Here is a 17,162-nt window from a genome sequence, read left to right on the forward strand (position 1 = left end):
ATTTGTTTGTAGCTGATCTCTATACAAGTTGATTGTGTGTAGCTGATCTCTCTGCAGGGTGATTTGTTTGTAGCCGATCTCTCTACAAGGTAATTAATTTTGTTTGTAGCTGAACTATCTATAAGGTGATTTGTATGTAGCTAATCTCTCTGCAGATTGATTTGTTTTAGCTGAACTCTGATTTGTTTTTAGCTTATCTCTGTACAGGTTGATTTGTGTGTAACTGATCTCTCTACAAGCTGATTTGTTTGTAGCTGATCACTCTGCAGGTTGATTTGTTTCTAGATGATCTCTCTACAGGTTGATTTGTTTGTTGCTGATCGCTCTAAAGGTTGATTTGTTTGTAGCTGAACTCTCTGCAAAATGTTTTGTTTGTAGTTGATCTCTCTACAAGGTGATTTTTTGTAGCTGACCTCTCTTCAGGGTGATTTGTTTCTAGCTGATATCTCTACAGGGTGATTTTTTGTAGCTGACCTCTCTTCAGGGTGATTTGTTTCTAGCTAATCGCTCTATATACAGGTTGGTTTGTTTGTAGCTGAACTCTCTACACGGTGATTTGCTTGTGGCTGAACTCCTTACATTGTGTCTAGTTTCTAGCTGATCTCTCTACAGGGTGATTTGTTTGTAGCTAAAATCTTTACAAGGTGATTTGCTTGTAGCTGAACTCCTTACATTATGTCTAGTTTCTAGCTGATCTCTCTACAGGGTGATTTGTTTGTAGCTGATCTCTCTACAAGTTGAATTGTGTGTAGCTGATCTCTCTGCAGGTTGATTTGTTTGTAGCCGATCTCTCTACAAGGTAATTTATTTGTAGCTGAACTATCTAAAAGGTGATTGTTTGTAGCTAATCTCTCTGCAGGTTGATTTGTTTTAGCTGAACTCTCTACAGGGTGATTTATTTGTAGCTGAACTCCTTACATTGTGTGTAGTTTGTAGCTGATCTCTCTACAGGGTGATTTGTTTGTAATTGATCTCTCTACAAGTTGATTTGTGTGTAGCTGATCTCTCTGCAGGTTGATTTGTTTGTAGCCTATCTCTCTATAGGGTAATTTGTTTGTAGCTGAACTCTCTATAAGGTAATTTGTTTGTAGTTGATCTCTCTGCAGGTTGATTTGTTTTAGCTGAACTCTCTACAGGCTGATTTGTTTGTAGCCGATCTCTCTACAGGGTAATTTGTTTGTAGCTGAACTCTCTACAAGTTGATTTGTGTGTAGCTGATCTCTCTGCAGGTTGATTTGTTTGTAGCCGATCTCTCTACAGGGCAATTTGTTTGTAGCTGATCTCTCTACAGGGTGATTTATTTGTAGCTGACCTCTCTTCAGGGTGATTTGTTTCTAGCTGATCTCTCTACAGGGTGATTTTTTGTAGCTGACCTCTCTTCAGGGTGATGTGTTTCTAGCTGATTGCTCTGCAGGTTGATTTGCTTGTAGATGAACTCTCTACAGGGTAACTTGCTTGTAGCTGAACTCCTTACTTTGTGTCTAGTTTGTAGCTGATCTCTCTACAGGGTGATTTGTTTGTAGCTGAACTCCTTACATTGTGTGTAGTTTCTAGCTGATCTCTCTACAGGGTGATTTGTTTGTAGCCGGTCTCTGTACAAGGTAATTTGTTTGTAGCTGAACTATCTATAAGGTGATTTGTATGTAGCTAATCTCTCTGCAGATTGATTTGTTTTAGCTGAACTCTGATTTGTTTTTAGCTTATCTCTGTACAGGTTGATTTGTGTGTAACTGATCTCTCTACAAGCTGATTTGTTTGTAGCTGATCACTCTGCAGGTTGATTTGTTTCTAGATGATCTCTCTACAGGTTGATTTGTTTGTTGCTGATCGCTCTAAAGGTTGATTTGTTTGTAGCTGAACTCTCTGCAAAATGTTTTGTTTGTAGTTGATCTCTCTACAAGGTGATTTTTTGTAGCTGACCTCTCTTCAGGGTGATTTGTTTCTAGCTGATATCTCTACAGGGTGATTTTTGTAGCTGACCTCTCTTCAGGGTGATTTGTTTCTAGCTGATCGCTCTACAGGTTGTTTTGTTTGTAGCTGAACTCTCTACACGGTGATTTGCTTGTAGCTGAACTCCTTACATTGTGTCTAGTTTCTAGCTGATCTCTCTACAGGGTGATTTGTTTGTAGCTGATCTCTCTACAAGTTGAATTGTGTGTAGCTGATCTCTCTGCAGGTTGATTTGTTTGTAGCCGATCTCTCTACAAGGTAATTTATTTGTAGCTGAACTGTCTAAAAGGTGATTTATTTGTAGCTGATCTCTCTGCAGGTTGATTTGTTTTAGCTGAACTCTCTACAGTGTGATTTATTTGTACTGAACTCCTTACATTGTGTCTAGTTTCTAGCTGATGTCTCTACAGGGTGATTTTTTGTAGCTGAACTCTCTTCAGGGTGATTTGTTTCTAGCTGATCTCTCTACAGGTAGGTTTGTGTTGATTTGTTCATTGCTGATCGCTCTAAAGGTTGATTTGTTGCAGTTGAACACCCTGCAAAGTGTTTTGTTTGTATATAGCTGATCACTCTAAAGGGTAATTTGTTTGTAGCTGAACTCTCTCCACAGTGACTTGTGTGTAGCTGAATTCTGTGTAACTGAATTCTCTAGAGAGTGACTTAATTGTAGCTGAATTCTCTACACAGTGCATGACTTGTTTATAGCTGAACTTTCTTCAGTGTGACTTGTAATGTTCTGAATCTCTATACAGATATATTTGCTTAACTCTCCTCATGGTGACTGTCTTCTTGCTGAACTGTCTATAAGATTAACGTTTTGCAGCTGAACTCCCTACAGAATAACTTGTGATGTAATAAAATTCTATAATGGAGTAAATAAATTAGCCGAATGCTCTATTAGGGTGACTGTTCTATTAGAGTATCTCGATCTCGCATTTGTTACACGGAGTTGGCTTTCGAATCATAACTCAGTGGTTTGCAATCCGATTCTTCTGTACTACTGCAAGGACTTTCTATGAAGATTATTCCAGCTATACACCGATTTTCAGCTCATTGCTCTAAGCGGTTTGCCTAGTAGGCGTGAAAACTAATACTTTTTTATTCATAAAAATCGATCGCGTAATTGTGACACAGGTTGGGTTTTGTGTCATATCTCCGTGGTCTTTATCTCGATTCCTTTCAAACCACCAAAAGGCACTCCTACGATGGTTACTCCATCTACATAGCAATTTTCAACTCATTCCATGAAGCGGTTTACCCTGTAGGCGTGACAACAAATCGATCTTGTTTTACGCGAATAAGCGGTCATAACTCCTGAACCATTCATCGGATTTGTACCAAATTTGATGCTAGGATTTGCCTTTGGACTCCCTTTCTGTGTACCAAATTTCAAGGCGATCGGAGTACGCGTTTGCTTGTTATAGCAATTTTTGCAAGTGTGCGAAAAGACGAAGAAGAAGAAGAAAAAAAAACGAAGAAAAAAAACGAAACTTTGGCAGCTCGTATCTCGGAAATGGCTGGAGCGATTTCCTTCAAATTTGGAATGTAGACTCCCTTGGCTGGCGGGCAACTGTGTAGCAAATTTGGTTCCAATCAGATAAGTGATCACCGAGATACAAAGGTGTGAAAATGACGTTTTCGTTCTTCCTGTCAATATACTCACGGGTGTGGCGCGCCGGCTTCTTGGGCCGCACGACACACTACCGTGTGTCTTGATACATGGGCAGTGTTATCATATGGGCAGTAGGGATCATGAAGGTTTGCACTTTCCTGCCATGAAATGTCAATCAACGACTAGCATCACCTTTCCTTCACAACAATTTGATAGTATTGGTTAGGTGTTGTAAGCGAGCCTGAACTGAAGTTTTTAAACATTATTTTCCTTTTAGCTGAATTGACTAATTGTAACTCACTGTTACCTCTGGCCAAGCATAACTTGACTATAATGCACAGGTTTGGTTTCTTCTTGTGCTGTTTGACATTGCTTAGGCTCAAAATGTGCCTTTTCATTTACCTCTGTACAGCTACAATGAACTTACCTGTGTTCCATTTCTTTCTCCATGCACTACCATGTAGGTGTTGTTATAGGTAGCATGTCAGTTTTCTTGTGGTGGTTATCACAATTAAATATATATTGTGGATTGATTGCAGAGGTACTTTCTTGTACTGTTTTGCACTGTGTGTCAAGCAGAACGTAGCTGAAGAAACAAGCACTCAGTAAGTGACAGTTAAGTTGGAGTGCATGCTCTTTCAGATACACAATTAATTTATGATATGTTTTAGGGCTGTGTGACAATGAGAAAACCTAAATCTTGATAAGTTCTGATAACCAAAAAACCATTATTTTTATCACGATAAACAATATTCTCACAAGAGTACCCATCTGCCTACTTTTAATATACAATAATCTATGGATATAATTTTACTATTTGATAATAGAGAAACCATTATCATAATTAGCTTTATCATGATAATGACATAGGTATCACGATAATAGATAATATTGCATTATTGGTATATCGCACAGCCGTAATATGTTTAGCACATTCTATATCCTTTGATGCGATAGAACATCAATGCAGAAGAATACAATAGCCCTACATTAGTTGAGCTACCTGACATGACCACCACATCACAAAGTGATCTCACTAAAGAGGTATCCACTAAGTGAGGTTTAGTGTATGAAAATTACATAGCTTTTATTATGATGAATGTAAAGTTCTATAAACCATTCATACACAATACTAAATCTATTGTGTTCACAGATAGTTAAAAGTCAATTGATCATCTACACCTAACAACAGTCATTCTGCTGGTTTGATCTGTTTTGAGTCACACAGACTGATTATTTTTAATGTGATTATATACTTGCTGCATCAAACTTGATTGCAAGTTGCTGCAGTTAAGATGGCACTCCAGTCCCATCAACCCAACTTTCTGAAGTGAATTAATCAGCAGCTCGTGTTTGAAATCACTGATCAACAATCAAAATGTGAACACTTTCTTCAGTAGCAATCAAATCAATAGTGACTTTCTATTGTGGTGCAAAGTTGTAGGTATACTAGTATGTGTAAATATTTAGTTAAGCCTTTAGTACAGTCAGCAACAAAGTTAAGAATTATTATAATTGTCATCTTTGTCTAGTATGGTATTGTCCTAACCTACAGTCCATCATTGGGAGCCTAGCCAACTTGGTGACCAAACACTCACAATGAACTTATTGACTACTAATGTAGTATACAGTCAGACCAACTACTTTTTGATCTGAATTCAATTCTAAATCTTACACTTAATCTCAGTTATCTGGAAATGTACTTTAGTTATACCTAGAAACACACACATGTAGACCACATTAGTGTAAATGACATGTGGCTTTGAGTTCAAGTTACTATTTGACACCAGAACGTTTAGATAATTATACTTGCAGGCTGCAGGCTGAACATCACTGTTGTAAAATAATTAAATAGGGTGAACTAATGAGTAGCTAAGATAGCCAATAAACTTTTGCAAGTATTACGTATGTGATTCAGAAGATTGAGAAGAGAATATTTTCTAACATTTAGCAGAAATCATTTTAACCACACTCTAAGTAATGATTATTATGATGTAAATAAACCAGCATGCATCCAGGTGATAAGGTATATATTAACTAAAAACTTAAACGTTCATCATAATTAATTTTATACTTATGGTAAAGAAATGAATTATAGATGATGAAAATGAAAACTAAATTGTGGCTGCTTGACTGTCACTCATCATACAGTATGATAGTACTGTATAGTAGGGACCACAAAGGTTTGGGCATGGCCCATGAAAAAACATCATCCAAAAACCAGCCTCACTTTACCCTGACAACAATGAAGCAGGTAAAACTAAGCCCAAACAAGCCTTCAGATCAACCCAAAGTGCTTTCAACAAGTTGCTATGAAATTTTATTAAACGGAATTTTCTAGTGACTGACTAAGTAAATGACTGATGTCTTCATGTAGACAAGCTTAACTCAATAATGGCTAAAGCTACAGACTTGATTGTTCACTGTTCAATGTTGCTTCAGCTGATATGTGCCTTTTGGCATACCACAGTACATACAATGTATTCTTCATGGACTTACCAGTGTCCTCCTTTGTGTCTCATTCATCTTTGCTTACAGAGAAAGGTGCCAATTTGGTGGTAGTGTGTAATGGCTTCCGTTCATAATGGAAATCATCCAAAGTGGCTACTTTGATTGCAGCAGTGCTTTTCAAATAGTTCTTGATTTGTAATGCTTTGTAACGGGTTGAACATAGCCAACAACAAAGACTTCACTTTTCAGACGATAATTAGCTGGGGCATCTGTTTCTTTTGATGTGGTATGTTTGGGTTCACCAGTCATAATAATTTTATTTTACAAAAAAAGTTAACATACAAGTACACAAAAAAATGGAATTTTCAATGGTCCCTTACTCAAGTTGAAAAGTCCAAACTTTTATTGTGTACTTGTTTGTTATGCGGTAGTCAAAATACTCTTTCACTACCTCCTGTATACCCTAGAACAAACTAATGATTGACAAGTACACAAAAAAATTTGGAATTTTCATAACAATCACATATACTTTAACTTGCTTGTACACATATAAGGTACCACTCTTCATGCATATAAATTGCTTTATTTATTTACCATCCCTAGGAACTTGAATAGGTCACTAAATTCTAAACTACGTATTAGCTAGCTATAGACCAGTAAACATAAAATTAATGGTATAATAGTGAGACAACTGTTCAGGTCAGCACAAAAAGTGATGTGTATAAAAAATGGCCCGGCTAGGATCATCACTCTCTAATCCCTGTAAGTTCAGTAAACTTTAGTACAGTTTGGATCAAATACATACTACAACATGACATAATGTAATAACATATACAAACTATCTACAACTATTTGCATTGTCCAGTCAATCTATAAAGTCTTTGTTTAGTCATTTCACTCAGCAAGGTTGAACTTGACTGCAAGGTACTTCAGAACAGCTGGTGTACCATGGCCAGAACCCATGGACCAATCAAACTTGGCTGTTGTGATGTTGGAAATACGTAGCCCAGACTTATAATCATGAAACTGTTTACCATCAAGTAAAATTTGAATGTAATCATCTTTAGCAATGAATGTAACAGTGACATCTTCCCTTCCTTTAAAATCATATCCATCAACTCTTTGTGGTTTCTCCCCTCGTTGATATGGCCATTTTCCATCTATTTGTGATGAAATTACCACTTCTCTTTCATCAAAGCGAGGATTGAAGTGAAGAATGATATCTCCCTTATCATTGTACAAGTCTATTTTCACCCTTCCTTCCTTGGGGTTGGTGTAGGCTGCCTCTATACCTCTGCCAGTTTGGAAGTTGGTAAAGCTAATACTGTTTTCCATTTGTAACTCGTATATCTGTCAGTAGTGATGCTATCCACAGAGTAGTTCATATACTCTATATAAAAACAGTCTCCTTTTATACACAACAAACTGTGTAGAGAGTTTCATGAGGTGACTGATTCTTGGGAGTGTGTATTTTTTGCAGCAGCTGTCAGATGAGATTTCCATTGCATAGTATTGAGACTATTCAAGTGTATCAAATTTCCTAGAAAATGTACATGTAGTACATAACAAATAATGGAATCCAGCTTGAACTTGGGATACCACATCAAAAGAAAGAATGTCATTATATCTATGTGTGTGCTTCATCAACTACTGAAAAGAGAAGTCACCATTACACTGTTCAACCTGCCACACACCATTACAAATGAAGAACAGTACAAGAAGCACCTTCGTCTTTTGGGCTTAATTAATACTGCCAAGGTGCTGTGAAGATATTGCGAGGCCAGTTTCTGGTCAATGTATTTTGTGAGAAAGTGCAACTCCCCCTGATCCTTATAATATGCAGCTGTATGACAATACTTCAACTACAACATAACTACTACAACACGATAAACACTTAAGAACATATAAAGGTGTAGGCATATTGAAATCTATGCAGCTGGGGTAGTGATTTTTGTGTTAGAGATGTTTTATTATATAATAAATATATATATGATACTTCTTTGGGTGATGTTGGACTCGCCAAATTTGATTGGCAAGTGATAGCTAAGGCTCCTCCACCATGATTGGATGCGACTTAGTTCTTATACAATGGAGACACATTGACAAATTTTTGTTTATCTGCTATTATACGCTACATGTGTGTTGCTAAATATTCTGGAATTTTGTATAAATGCAACAATGCAGTCATAAACTATAGTCCAGAGACAGTTATAATACTTTTCAAATCTCAGTGAAAATGTCAGACAACCTAAACCATTACCTGACATTGATATGCTACTGTTTTACACAATTTGTCATAATAGGAAAATCCTTACAATATGTTGATAGAATAGAGTGACTCAACCTATAATAATGTAATCATTGTTGTCTAATTGCGTTTGCTATTATTGACAATGCTTCACTATAAAAACTCTACAACTTCCTTCTATTTTAATCTGACATTTTGTCAGGCAGGTTCCATTATGGTCAGCCATGCATGATATTTGCCTGACAAATGGCCTATGTCAGGCAGTAATAATTGACTCTGAACTATACTGGTGTAGACCGTGTATAGTGTTCTATATTTCAAGTGTTTTCAGTGTGAAATACGAGCAGTGTCAGCAATAAAGATGTAGAGGGGCAGTCAGCAATGTTATGTTTTATCATACAGCATGATGGTAATGATGCACTGACCAGCAGTCAAAATGTGAACACTTTCTTCAGTAGCAATCAAATCAATAGTGACTTTCTATTGTGGTGCAAAGTTGTAGGTATACTAGTATGTGTAAATATTTAGTTAAGCCTTTAGTACAGTCAGCAACAAAGTTAAAAATATGATTATATAGTTGTCATCTTTGTCTAGTATGGTATTGTCCTAGCCTACAGTCCATCATTGGGAGCCTAGCCAACTTGGTGACCAAACACTCACAATGAACTTATTGACTACTAATGCAGTATACAGTCAGACCAACTATTTTTTGATCTGAATTCAATTCTAATTAAATCTTGCACTTAATCTCAGTTATCTGGAAATGTACTTTAGTTATACCTAGAAACACACATATGTAGACCACACCGACCACATCAGTGTAAATGACGTTGAATTCATGTTACTAATTGACACCAGAGCTTTTAGATATACTTGTAAGCTGCAGGCTGAACATCACTGTTGTAAAATAATTACAAGTAGGGTGAACTAATGAGTAGCTAAGATTGCATGCCAATAAAATTGCCCGATTTCTTTTGCAAGTATTACGTATGTGATAAGAAGACTGAGAAGAGAATATTTTCTAACATTTAGTAGAAATCAGTAAAAATTTACAAACACACACTAAGTAATGATTATCAATGGCGGATCCAGGATGGGGCATTTGGGGCAAATGCCCCCCCCCCCCCCCCCCCCCCTCACCTCACCTTGTGGAGTAGCCATAGCTAGGCTACTTCTTTTTGGTTAAAATAGCTACTAAACTTACATCAGGCCTTATAACTCATGAAAATATGCACATTTTAATAGCATTTATTATTACAAATTCACATAAAACCAAAGCAAATCAGTCTAACTATGAAATTGTCACCTAGTACCTTCGTACGTACTAAGCGCCTCTAAAAATAATTATCGTGTTGCAAGACATTAATAGCCTTTAAAGACTTCACAACCATCTGCAAAGGCAAAATGGCTAAATCAGTAGTGAGACACTACAAAAAGGTGATCATTTGCTGTTTCAAAAATGCAGCAACTAATAAGAGAATCCAACCACTTACAACTTAGCCTGTTTGTGCCCCTCCCCTTGCCAGCTGCTGGATCCGCCCCTGATTATTATGATGTAAATAAACCAGCATGCATCCAGGTGATAAGGTATATATTAACTAAAAACTTAAACGTTCATCATAATTAATTTTATACTTATGGTAAAGAAATGAAATTATAAATGAAAACAAAATTGTGGCTGCTTGACTGACACTCATCATACAGTATGATAGTACTGTATAGTGGGACCACAAAGGTTTGGGCATGGCCCATGAAAAAACATCACCCAAAAACCAGCCTCACTTTTCTCTGAAAACGATGACTTACCAGTGTCCTCCTTTGTGTCTCATTCATCTTTGCTTACAGAGAAAGGTGCCAATTTGGTGGTAGTGTGTAATGAGATTTTAAAAATCACTAATTAAGGGGCGTGGCAACTGTTTTGCTCATCATTTTCGTGAATGAAACAGCTGCCACGTTGTCTCATGAGTGAAGCAGTTGCCACGCACCTCAATTAGCAATTTTTTAAAATTTCGAGTGAAGTTGTGTGTGCGAGTGAGTGTGATGTTGCGCTTGGGCGGTACTGTATCATACACACATGTATATATGTACTATTCCATTTGTGTCAATTTTTATTAACAGGATCCTGAGGTATTATGGCTGGGTGATGTGTGGAGAGAGATACTGTTCTCAGTAGTGTTAGCAATCTTAATGATACTGTGTCGACCTAAAGATGAATATGGAGGGTATGTACCTCTATGTTGTATTTCTACTATGTTTATAGCAAACAGCTTGTATGTGCTAAAAGATGCTAACAATAATACTTTGTAGTTCCAGTTTCCTTTTGTGCTTATGCAGATTCAACAAAATAGTTTATGATTATGAAGATGAACCAGAACAAGGAGCAAATAAAAATTTTGGTAAGCAATTTATACCGTCTACACAGTAGTTAGTAAATGAATTGTCATTTTTGACCTAAAGCCAATAGTGACTGAAATATACGTGATTTTCATGACGTCATGTCATACCCCGTGATGTACCCCTTAGAGACATACACAGATGAATTTTGGTAGGCAGTAGACCATAGCTTAAGCCTCCAGTATTGTCAGATAGTATTGTGAGAATTGATCATGGTCAATTGATCCTTCTCACAAAATTATAAACTACAATATTTAAGGATGTTCACATCTTGTGTTTCATGTATGTGTCATGTGCAGTTGTATGCACATATTTTATAAGCATTTTGTATTCCCTCTCAGATACCATTGTAATGCGCCAACTTCCAAAAGAAACTGCCGATACTGAGAAATTCAAAGAAGTAAAAATTATGTCGCATGTTTGTAGTATATGTGTTTCATTATGTGCTCTTCTTTACCACATTTTCTGTTCTACACACTTTTTGCTTACCAGATGACTCCAATTTTTTTAACGTTTCAGAATTATGTACTGCAAAATTGATCTTGTGTGGTTTATTTGTATATGTATGAATGCGTATGTACATCCTGGGGGTACATATATGTAGTTACATCATTAGGCATACAGCCTAACAAGTCCCTGCTAAAGTATATACATTAATAGATAGTTTGCGTATATGTATGCATGACCCATGTACTATAATATTGTTATTTTCATTTGTTATAGACCCCTGAAGAGAACATGTGATGATACTTCAGTTCAAGCAATGCCAAAAAGTCATAGGAACTTGTAACCAAGAACAATTTTCAAATTTGCTGTTAAACAGTATAATGAGATTATATGATCAACTGGTGGATCTCTCATACTGCACAGAGCACACTTGAAATGATGAATAGATATAATGATATAATTAAACCCAACAGTACTTTCAGAATGTGACCCGAAATGCTTCCTATAAATTATGTTTTTTTAAATTTATTTCTGTTGGCTGACTAACTTACCAGACAAGCATAACTCAACAACAGCTATAGCTAGAGGACCTTTTCGTACTGTTCTTCATTTGTAGTGGTGTGTAGGAGGCTGAACATAATGTAGCTGAAATGAAGTGTAATGGCAACTTGCACACGTTCAGACACAAAATTAATTTTATGATACATGTATATGTCTAATGCCATTCTTTCTTTTGATGTGGTATGCCGGGTTCACCAGTTATAATTATGCTAACAAACAAGTATAAGCCGAATCCCATTATTTGTTATGAACTACATGTACATTTTGTAGGAAATTTGATACACTTGAATAGTCTCACTACTATACTCATTATAGAAATATGTGTACAAGTAATTATTGTCTGCAAGGTACAAATAGATCAAGTCATGTTGTGTACATCATATCTGTGTGTAGAGCTTTATACAAGTAGGCTAGCTCTACACAATACAATGCACTCTTAAATGTAATGAACTATACATTATCATATGTATATTAGTGACTGATGAACTGTTAGTTATTATACAGGGGCAGTGTTATCATATGGGCAGTAGGGATCATGAAGGTTTGTACTTTCCTGCTATGAAATGTCAATCAACAACTAGCATCACCTTTCCTTCACGACAATTTGACAGTATTGGTTAGGTGTTGTAAGCAAGCCTGAAATGAAGTTTCTATGGAATTTTAAACATTATTTTCCTTTTAGCTGAATTGACTAATTGTAACTCACTGTTACCTCTGGCCAAGCATAACTTGACTATAATGCTACCGGCTTGGTTTCTTCTTGTGCTGTTTGACATTGCTTAGGCTCAAAATGTGCCTTTTCATTTATGTCTGTGCAGCTACAATGAACTTACTGTGTTCCATTTCTTTCTCCATGCACTACCATGTAGGTGTTGTTATAGGTAGCATGTCAGTTTTCTTGTGGTGGTTATCACAATTAAATAAATATTGTGGATTGATTGCAGAGGTACTTTCTTGTACTGTTTTGCACTGTGTGTCAAGCAGAACGTAGCTGAAGAAACAAGCCACTCAGTAAGTGACAGTTAAGTTGGAGTGCATGCTCTTTCAGATACACAATTTATGATATGTTGTAGGGCTGTGTGACAATGAGAAAACCTAAATCTTGATAAGTTCTGATACCAAAAAAACCATTATTTTTATCACGATAAACAATATTCTCACAAGAGTACCCATCTGCCTACTTTTAATATGCAATAGTCTATGGATATTTACTATTATTTTATAATAGAGAATCCATTATCATAATTAGCTTTATCATGATAATGACATAGGTATCACGATAATAGATAATATTGCATTATTGGTATTATTGCACAGCCCTAATATATATCTTTTGATGCGATAGAACATCAGTGCAGAAGAATACAGTAAAACTATCAATAGCCCTATGTTAGTTGACCTACCTGACATGACCACCACATCACAAAGTGATCTCACTAAAGAGGTATCCACTAAGTGAGGTTTAGTGTATGAAAATTACATAGCTTTATTATGATGAATATAAACCATTCATACACAGCTGTACTAAATCTATTGTGTTCACAGATAGTTAAAAGTCAATTGATCATCTAAACCTAACAACAGTCATTCTGCTGGTTTGATCTGTTTTGAGTCGCACAGACTGATTATTTTTAATGTGATTATATACTTGCTGCATCAAACTTGATTGCAAGTTGCTGCAGTTAAGATGGTACTCCAGTCCCATCAACCCAACTTTCTGAAGTGAATTAATCAGCAGCTCGTATTTGAAATCACTGATCAACAATCAAAATGTGAACACTTTCTTCAGTAGCAAACAAATCAATAGTGACTTTCTATTGTGGTGCAAAGTTGTAGGTATACTAGTATGTGTAAATATTTAGTTAAGCCTTTAGTACAGTCAGCAACAAAGTTAAAAATATGATTATATAGTTATCATCTTTGTCTAGTATGGTATTGTCCTAACCTACAGTCCATCATTGGGAGCCTAGCCAACTTGGTGACCAAACACTCACAATGAACTTATTGACTACTAATGCAGTATACAGTCAGACCAACCATTTTTTGATCTGAATTCAATTCTAATTAAATCTTGCACTTAATCTCAGTTATCTGGAAATGTACTTTAGTTATACCCAGAAACACACATATGTAGACCACACCGACCACATCAGTGTAAATGACGTTGAATTCATGTTACTAATTGACACCAGAGCTTTTAGATATACTTGTAAGCTGCAGGCTGAACATCACTGTTGTAAAATAATTATAAGTAGGGTGAACTAATGAGTAGCTAAGATTGCATGCCAATATAATTGCCCGATTTCTTTTGCAAGTAATACGTATGTGATAAGAAGACCGAGAAGAGAATATTTTCTAACATTTAGTAGAAATCAGTAAAAATTTACAAACACACACTAAGTAATGATTATTATGATGTAAATAAACCAGCATGCATCCAGGTAATAAGGTATATATTAACTAAAAACTTAAACGTTCATCATAATTAATTTTATACTTATGGTAAAGAAATGAAATTATATATGATGAAAATGAAAACAAAATTGTGGCTGCTTGACTGTCACTCATCATACAGTATGATAGTACTGTATAGTAGGGACCACAAAGGTTTGGGCATGGCCCATGAAAAAACATCACCCAAAAACCAGCCTCACTTTTCTCTGAAAACGATGACTTACCAGTGTCCTCCTTTGTGTCTCATTCATCTTTGCTTACAGAGAAAGGTGCCAATTTGGTGGGAGTGTGTAATGGCTTTCCTTCATAATGGAAATCATCCAGAGTGGCTACTTTGATTGCAGCGGTGCTTTTCAAACAGTTCTTGATTCGTAATACTGTGTAACGGGTTGAACATAGCCAACAACAAAGACTTCACTTTTCAGATGATAATTGATAGCTGGGGCATTTGTTTCTTTTGATGCAGTATGCGTGGATTCACCAGTCATAATAATTTTATTTTACAAAAAAGGTAACAGACAAGTACGCAAAAATTGGAATTTTCAATGGTCCCTACTCAAGTTGAAAAGTCCAATTTTTTGTGTACTTGTTTGTTCTACAGCACAGGAAGTAGTCAAAATACCTTTTGACTACTTCCTGTATACCCTAGAACAAATTAATGATTCAGTGAAAAGTACACAAAAAATTTTGGAATTTTCATAACAATCACACATATATACTCTAACTTGCTTGTACACATAAAGGTACCACTCTTCATGCATATAAGTTATAGTTATATCCCGCTACGAGGGTGATACCATTGTTATTACACGAGTCCGAGGCGAAGCCGAGGACGAGTGTAATAACAATGATATCATCCGAGTATACGGGATATAACTATTTTATATTCCAGTGCGCGGGAGTGCGCAGAAGTTTACGGATAGTAAATTAAGTTCCGGTTTGAGTTCCTGTCACTGTGCTCAAGATTTCGTCCGAATTGTGTGGAGATTCTACTTCGTATCTACAAGAGAGACCTTACATACTGCCTACAAATTGTAGCAGAGGGCGGTGTTATGAAGCAGCGGTTCCAGGTACGATTCGCCTTCGTCAGAAATTGGTATGGTAGTGTCGCGTGGTGTCACGTGGTGTCGTGTGGTGTGCAAGAGAAAAATAAAGACCAACAAATGGCTACCATAGTCCGAGATAGAACGATGAAGCTAGAGGAAGTTAGTTCTTCACCATAGTGACTGTTGGGAGTGATTGCTGGAGCGAAAATCGTCACGGACTATTCTTGACATTTGTTAAACTATCGTATTGGTAACTTGTAGTGTTATTGTGTAAAGGATTAACAGTTTTCTTGTAAGATTTAGCTAGTTTTAAGTGCTGTATTGGTGTGTTTTGTATCAGTATTTTCTTATTTGGCTCTTTGTTCCATTGGTAAACAATGCCATTCGCGGTTATTATGATGTCATGAAAGAGACTGAGTGGCTCCGCAACAGGATGATAACTAATATATCGTACAGTAGCAGCGCCGCTCTGTCTAGCTGTATGGTAGTTATAACACAGCGCGTCGCTTTGATACTCCCACGCACTACTCCCTCATTTGTGGCATCTCTTATCCTGTTTAGAAGTGTCCACGTATATGGTCTGATAGAAATTAAACATTTATTGTTTAAAAACAAAATTACATATACAAGTGTGGAACGTCTACATATACAGCATATCATACACACATGTATATATGTACTATTCCATTTGTGTCAATTATTTATTAACAGGATCCTGAGGTGTTATGGCTGGGTGATGTGTGGAGGGAGATACTGTTCTCAGTAGTGTTAGCAATCTTAATGATACTGTGTCGACCTAAAGATGAATATGGAGGGTATGTACCTCTATGTTGTATTTCTACTGTGTACTATGTTTATAGCAAACAGCTTGTATGTGCTAAAAGATGTTAACAATAATACTTTGTAGTTCCAGTTTCCTTTTGTGCTTATGCAGATTCAACAAAATAGTTTATGATTATGAAGATGAACCAGAACAAGGAGCAAATAAAAATTTTGGTAAGCAATTTATACCGTCTACACAGCAGTTAGTAAGTGAATTGTCATTTTTGACCTAAAGCCAATAGTGACTGAAATATATGTGATTTTCATGACGTCATGTCATACCCCGTGATGTACCCCTTAGAGACATACACAGGTGAATTTTGGTAGGCAGTAGACCATAGCTTAAGCCTCCAGTATTGTCAGATAGTATTGTGAGAATTGATCATGGTCAATTGATCCTTCTCACAAAATTATAAACTACAATATTTAAGGATGTTCACATCTTGTGTTTCATGTATGTGTCATGTGCAGTTGTATGCACATATTTTATAAGCATTTTGTATTCCCTCTCAGATACCATTGTAATGCGCCAACTTCCAAAAGAAACTGCCGATACTGAGAAATTCAAAGAAGTAAAAATTATGTCGCATGTTTGTAGTATATGTGTTTCATTATGTGCTCTTCTTTACCACATTTTCTGTTCTACACACTTTTTGCTTGCCAGATGACTCCAATTTTTTTAACGTTTCAGAATTATGTACTGCAAAATTGATATTTATGTGGTTTATCTGTATATGTATGAATGTGTATGTACATCCTGGGGGTACATATATGCAGTTACATCATTAGGCATACAGCCTAACAAGTCCCTGCTAAAGTATATACATTAATAGATAGTTTGCGTATATGTATGCATGACCCATGTACTATAATATTGTTATTTTCATTTGTTATAGACCCCTGAAGAGAACATGTGATGACACTTCAGTTCAAGCAATGCCAAAAAGTCATAGGAACTTGTAACCAAGAACAATTTTCAAATTTGCTGTTAAACAGTATAATGAGATTACATGATCAACTGGTGGATCTCTCATACTGCACAGAGCACACTTGAAATGATGAATAGATATAATGATATAATTAAACCCAACAGTACTTTCAGAATGTAACCCGAAATGCTTCCTATAAATTATGTTTTTTTAAATTTATTTCTGTTGGCTGACTAACTTACCAGACA

At 36.2% G+C, this 17,162-nt stretch overlaps 1 protein-coding gene and 2 long non-coding RNA genes across 3 annotated transcripts; 2 read left to right on the top strand and 1 right to left on the bottom strand.

Moving 5' to 3' along the window:
• Nucleotides 1-6,907: 6,907 nt before the first annotated feature.
• LOC136268791 (galectin-7-like) lies at nucleotides 6,908-7,348 on the bottom strand. Its single transcript, XM_066064252.1, has one exon. The coding sequence runs from the start codon at nucleotides 7,346-7,348 to the stop codon at nucleotides 6,908-6,910; it is 441 nt and encodes a 146-aa protein (XP_065920324.1).
• Nucleotides 7,349-10,185: 2,837 nt separating this feature from the next.
• LOC136236245 (uncharacterized) lies at nucleotides 10,186-11,496 on the top strand. The gene is made up of 5 exons (XR_010692041.1): nucleotides 10,186-10,292; nucleotides 10,380-10,483; nucleotides 10,596-10,657; nucleotides 10,997-11,055; nucleotides 11,379-11,496. It is a non-coding gene; the product is annotated as an uncharacterized lncRNA (long non-coding RNA).
• A 4,349-nt stretch (nucleotides 11,497-15,845) lies between these two features.
• On the top strand, nucleotides 15,846-16,999 carry LOC136268052 (uncharacterized). Its single transcript, XR_010706854.1, has 4 exons — nucleotides 15,846-15,978; nucleotides 16,098-16,159; nucleotides 16,499-16,557; nucleotides 16,882-16,999. It is a non-coding gene; the product is annotated as an uncharacterized lncRNA (long non-coding RNA).
• The last annotated feature ends 163 nt before the right edge of the window (nucleotides 17,000-17,162 follow it).

This window comes from Dysidea avara, chromosome 10, assembly GCF_963678975.1.
Source record: "Dysidea avara chromosome 10, odDysAvar1.4, whole genome shotgun sequence".
Taxonomy (NCBI): Eukaryota; Metazoa; Porifera; class Demospongiae; order Dictyoceratida; family Dysideidae; genus Dysidea; species Dysidea avara.